General features: G+C 50.8%; 1 protein-coding gene across 1 annotated transcript in view; it reads left to right on the forward strand.

Annotated features, from left to right (window-relative positions):
- Positions 1–1105: 1105 nt before the first annotated feature.
- Positions 1106–5968, forward strand: part of LOC107123436 (zinc finger protein 414-like) — a gene marked incomplete at its 5' end in the record, with an annotated part of 14964 nt that continues 10101 nt past the window's right edge. The window contains one exon of the mRNA XM_015426683.1: positions 1106–1225. Coding sequence (XP_015282169.1) covers positions 1106–1225 — 120 coding nt within the window. The remainder of the gene's footprint in view (positions 1226–5968) is intronic.

The raw sequence follows: 5968 nt of genomic DNA on the forward strand, positions 1-5968 counted from the left end.
ACCTAGGCAATGGACACGCAATAAGCTCCTCCTCCAGCATCCGGCTCCTTAGGCAAACCAGTGGGCCTGCTCACGGGGACAGAGCCTGCTTAAGCACACCTGGCTGTAAATGAAATTTCACAGCTCTTAAAATGACTTGTAAAACATTTCGGATAACACTTTTTAAAAAGCGATAATTAGCATTATTTGTTGAGTGCTTCAAAACCCAGTTCCTGATTTGAGTCTTGCCTTCCTTCCAAGGAGCTTGGATTGGTGTACACAGGGTTTCGATTTCGATTAATCACATTTATACCCCACCCTCCCCGCTATGCAGGCTCAGGGCGGCTCACAGTCAGTGCATTAATACAGTTAAAACAACATAAAATCATATAAAAACAATTCATTATTCATTATTAAAATAGTTTCATAAGGTGCTGGAGATAGTTATTCAAGATGGCTTATTTCAGTGCATCGTCTAGAAATCACTCTGCTCGAGATTTTCCTGTGACAGAGGCTAAGTGTTAGTAACCAAGGAGCAGGCTAGGTGTTAGAGACCAAGGCACAAGCTAGGTGTTAAAAGGGTTTCCTCTGTTGTCTCCTCACAACAACCCTGTGATGTTGCTTAGGGTGAGTGAGCTCTCCAGGGTCACACGATAAGGTTCATGGCAAGCAGCGATTTGAAGCATGGTCCTAGTTTAACACTCTGGCGTGGTGGGTTCAGACCCGTTTGCTGGGACGCCTCAAGGGCGAAATGTGCCGCTGGAGACCAAGCCCAAGATCCCCTAACCAGGATACCCCACAGGCAGTGTTCCCTCTAAGCTGAGTTAGCGTGAGCTAGCTCACAGTTTTTCAGCCTCTGGCTCACACATTTTTGCCTTAACTCAGGAAGGAGGGCTCCAGAGCAAGCTAATTCATGCAGCAGACAAATCGCTCGCTCACAACTTTAATGCCAGTAGCTCGGAAAGTAGAATTTTTGCACACAAGACTCCACAGCTTAGAGGGAGCATTGCCCACAGGTACCCTGGGAAGGGGATCCTTCCAAAGTTAGCAAACCAAGTTGAATACAGAAAGGCTGGTGATCCCTCCTCGTACCCCTTTTACCTGGGCTTCATTTTTGTCTTCTCAGGTTGTAGCGATCCGGGGTTGCTTGAAAGTCGGATCAACCCTGTGCTGAGCGGTGGCAGTGGGATTCAAACTCAAGACCGGCGGCTGCCAAAGCGCAGGCCTCACCAAGGTAAACTTCAAGGTAAAAAAGCCGTTGTCTCAGTCGAGAAACCCTAGAGAAAAGGGTTTTTTTGGGGAGGGCGGGGGTTAATCCTGCTGATTCTGTGAACACTCAGAAGCATGGAGTTACTTTATAAATAATCCCGATTTGTTTATTAGATCCTTTACTTGTTTTCACACAGTGCTAGAGGGTAACACTTCTGCTCTCCAGTGGACACAGCACTGCCGAAGAGAGATTCTTTTTTTCTTTGCTTTAGTTGGGGTTGGGGGGGGTCTGTCTTTGCTGCAGAGATCACTGTCACTCACCACTCACTCACGTTGCATTCACACATTATGCTTGGGGGTAAAGTAAGTTGGACTAGCTCCCCAAAGACATCCTCAGTTTCACGGCATTATCAGCCCACTTTTAATGTGCCAGTCTGCTTTCTGCACCCCCGTTGGCAGCCTGGTTCTGGAAGAGAGAGAGCTCCTGCAGGGGGTTCCACTGGTCCAAAGCAAAAGCCAGATGGTGGAGCTCTCTTTATCAGGTGGGACATTTAAAAGGGAAGAGGAGGAAAAAGGGAAAAAAAATATTTGAGGCCCTGATTTCTGCCTGCCCAGATAATGCCTTCCAGAGGCCTGAAATATCCTTTCTCTCCCCACTCCTCCTTAAAAAATGTGACAAGAAGAGCCACTGAATGGAAGATTTATCTCACCTAGCGGTGAACCTTCCTTCTCGGTAGTCCAGGGTGGGGCAGTCTGTACCTCTTGGAGGGGCTTTTCACGTTCTCCAGTGTCATCCTAAAAAGCAATAAGAGACCCCTCTCCCAAGTATTAACCTAAAACCAATGCTACTATTCAGCAGTGGCATATGCCAAGGTAGCCAGAGAGGAAAACTAAGACTAACTCTAAATCTAAGGCAGAACACCCTGAACGCCCGTGACTTTCACCAGGCCAATCAAGAGGGGGACAATAAACTCATAGTTCTCCTTCAGTGGGGCAGTCATCCAAGACTGACTAGGTCACGCATCTGCACACTCAGGTAGGGCTATGCAAATTTTGCATGTCTCCCTATCGGAGGGATTGAAGACTGACCCTCCAGTTTGGATAGCTCTACTGCTTAGGTTGGAGGCTAGAGCTCTGCTGCAAGCCCAGAAACTTGAAGCAAAGGCTGAGATTTATAGAAAGGTGTTTTTAAAAAAAATAAAGCATGGAGCCACAACAGGGACCAAGTGGAGGTGCCCCCAGACAGTGACGGCAAAAAGAGGAAGAAGGAAAAGGAGAGCCCCCCACCACCCAAAGCTTCGGGAAGCAGGTGCACGGAACCCACCAGAGGTGGCAAGGTTAGCCGTGCAGGGAGACCAACCTGAGGCTTCGAGTGACTGCTCCCTCACTGAGGCGCCAGGGAGAAGGCAGAAGGAGGCTTTGGGAGGAGGAGAGGGGATCACGCAGAGCGTGCTGAATGAGGAACAGCTGGGTGCACGAGGAGAGCAACTGGGAGCTCTGGGGAACGGCTCCCTCGCCTTGCAGGGTGCGGAAGAGTTGGCCGCGAGCAGCACAACTGCCCCCCGACCTGGAAGAGCAGTGCAGGAGAAACTTTGGGCTGGCGAGCCTGTGTGGTGAGAGGTTCCCCCCCTCACAAGAACCAAGGGAACTTGGCCAATGGCCAACTCCCTCCCCCCAACAATCCCCCGGGGCAGTGGGGAGGCGCAGGGGAGACTTCCCTCTAGGAACGAAAGGCCCTTCCCGAGTAGGGGACGGTGGCAGTGCGAGTGGATTTAAACGTGGCGCTGCCCACACAACCAAAACAAAGCATGGTGCCGGGCCCCCTTTTCCACAGGCCGTATCCTTCAGGGGACCGCGGCCATTCCAGCCAGCATGGGAAACCCCATTTAGCATCCCAGGTGGATCCGCACCAACACCGGCGGGCCCATTCGTGGCATGGATGCAGGAGGTTGGGGTGTTCGGAGGCCAGCAGAGGCAGGCACAAAGTCCCGCAGGGGAGGGCTCCCTCGCCAAGCGACTCCCAATCATCATCTGGGTCAGAACTCTCTCTCCCCCCCCCCCTAAACAGGCCAGAACAGCAGCCAGACCAGGGCATCCAGAGCCACACTCTTTGTAGGCCCCTGAGGGCAACAAGGCATCAGTTAACGCGCACGCATGCAGCAGACCTAGAGGCAGGAAGTTGCCACCCCAGACCAGAAGGCGGCTAAGACACTTAGCCCCGCCCATATCTAAGTGCGAGGACTCGCCCTTGGTGATCGCCTCGGTTGAGGGCCATTCAGACAAAGAAGAGGGCAAACGGTCAGGGGAGGAAGCAGAAACGCAAGAAATCACATCAAGGGTTTTTCAGACAGAACGTTTCCAACGCCTCCTCAACAAGCTGATTACCATGCTTAACTATCAGTTTGAGGTGCCAGGGAAGCCTAGGTCATCTGTCTCAGCAAAATTGGACAGCAGAGGTTTTTAAAAAGCCAGCCAGAGTACAAACCATATCTCCCTTCCTGGATTTCTTCAAGGATGTCATCAAGGCTGAATGGGCGCTGCCAGGGGCTGCCAGCTTGCTCTTGTCTGTAACCAGGCAGTTTTATACTATGCCCTTCCAGAGGAGGTGATGGAGGACCTCGAGGTGCACCTGGTGGATGCCCCGGTAGCGGCACTGCGTTCCGGGGCAGTACTGCCCAAGGAATGGGGAGAATGCTCTAAAAGACTCAGTCAACAGAAAGAACAAAACAGAAGTGCTCTCAAGTTTTACAAGGGCAATTGTCATCTGGCCGGATGATCTACTACAGAGCTCATACATGAGCTTGCTGGACTTGAGGCCCTTGCTTAAGATGAATTCGCATCAGATGCATCACAGGACACCATTCAGTTCTGTGTCCAGGCACAAGTGGTGAACATAAACATATGATGAAACACCTGGCTGAAACACTGGAACATGGACCTACTGTCTAGAAACAACCTTGGGTTAGAAAAATTCTCAGCGGACTTTTTTTTGAAGAATCAAACCTGGAAAGGTCTTAGTTGAGACAAAAGACAAGAAGCAGGCAATGCCTTCATCCTCGGCCAGTAGAGAATAGGGATTCAAAAGTCAGAGCTCTCCAGTCCTTTCGAGACTTCAGACAACCAGGATGCAGAAGAGATCCCAAAGGCTTCAGAGGTTTTTGTCCCTTAAAATACCAGTCCAAAACCCACCAGAGACAACAAATGCCATTCAGGCAGGACAAAAGTATGCCTGTCAAAAAACACTCCGCTTAACTACATGATTGGGAGTTCTTCTCAGGGGCCTGGAGTTCTTCAACAAATGGGTGCTGTCGATCATCATGGATGCAGGATACAATTTACCTCTTCACCCCCACAGACACCAGTTTACGCCATCCCAGTCCCAAGATCCTGGGAGAAAAGAAGCCTAGTAAGCCAAGCAATCCCACACCTGACTCAAATAGGAACGAGAGAGGGAGATCCCCAAGGATCAACATTGCAAGGGGGTCTACTCAATACTCTTTGTGGTTCCAAAGAGACCCATGGACTGGAGGGCAGTACTAAACCTGCAAAAAGAAGACGTCCTGACCTCCTTGAATCTCAAGGAGGCCTATCGCCATATCCCTGTGCACCCGGATTCCAGGCGATTCCTCCACTTCTACCACCAAGGGAGCCTCTTCCAGTACAGAGATTTGCCCTTTGGCCTATCCTCAGCTCCAAGGGTGTTCATCAAGATCGGTGGTCCTGGTGACAAAGCTATGACAGGGAGGAAATCCACGTCTACCCCTATCTCGATGACGTCCTGATATGGGCAAAGGACGTAGCTACAGCAACAAAGTTCATGGAGAGTACAGTTCCACCCCACGGCCTTGCAGTGGAGTCTCCTGCCCCTCCCAGAGGGACATATCAAGATGCAAACACAGTCGGATCAAGATACTGAGAAACCTAAAAAGGAGTTAAAGTGGAGGACGGTGACCAAGAACCTTACCAAAGGGATCAGCTTTACTCATCTTCATCCGATTGTAGTAACCACAGATGCAAGCAAAAGAGGTTGGGGAGCCCATTGCACGAATATGGTGACCCAAGGCCGGCTGTCACTTTCGGCCTTCCAGGAGATCCTGCAGGATGAGCATGTGTTGGTTCGCGCCAACAACGTGTCAACAAAGGCCCGCATCAGTCGCCAAGGAGGCACCAGATCAAGACCTCTGTTCCTGGAAACCAAGCATCTCCTGGTGGGGTGAAAAGGAACCTAGCCAGTCTAAAGGCGGAGCACCACAAGGGGCCTAGCCAACTTGGAAGCAGACTGGCTAAGCAGGAGAGACTTGGACCCAGGGGAAGTATTCATTCAGGTCACTCGCAGGTTCAGGGTCCCAGTGATGGACCTAGTAGCGACCTCCAGCAACTGCCAAACACGGGAGTTCCTATTGAGATTTCACGAGGCCAGAGCAGAGGGCGAGGACGCACTGTCTCACCCATGGCCCGAGAGCCTGCTTTACACCTTTCCCCCAATGTCCTTCATCAGCAGGATGCTCAACAGGATCAGGAGGGAAGAGGCAACACATTGGTACCTTACCCCATTGAAATTATCCTACATGAAACCATCAACAAGTTTTCAATGCTTGAAACAACGTAACCAGATTATATTTGATCTGGATAATCGCAATCACACTTACCTCCCTTATCCTGCCTCCCTGCGCAGTTATGTCGCTCCCCGGCATCTATCGAACCGACACGTGGGACTGTGCGTCGGCGGTTTAAAAATTTTTTTTTCTCAGTTTGCACATGCACATAGGCGCCCCTCCAT

This window comes from Gekko japonicus, unplaced genomic scaffold (genome assembly GCF_001447785.1).
Source record: "Gekko japonicus isolate JY-2015 unplaced genomic scaffold, Gekko_japonicus_V1.1 scaffold2550, whole genome shotgun sequence".
NCBI lineage: Eukaryota > Metazoa > Chordata > Lepidosauria > Squamata > Gekkonidae > Gekko > Gekko japonicus.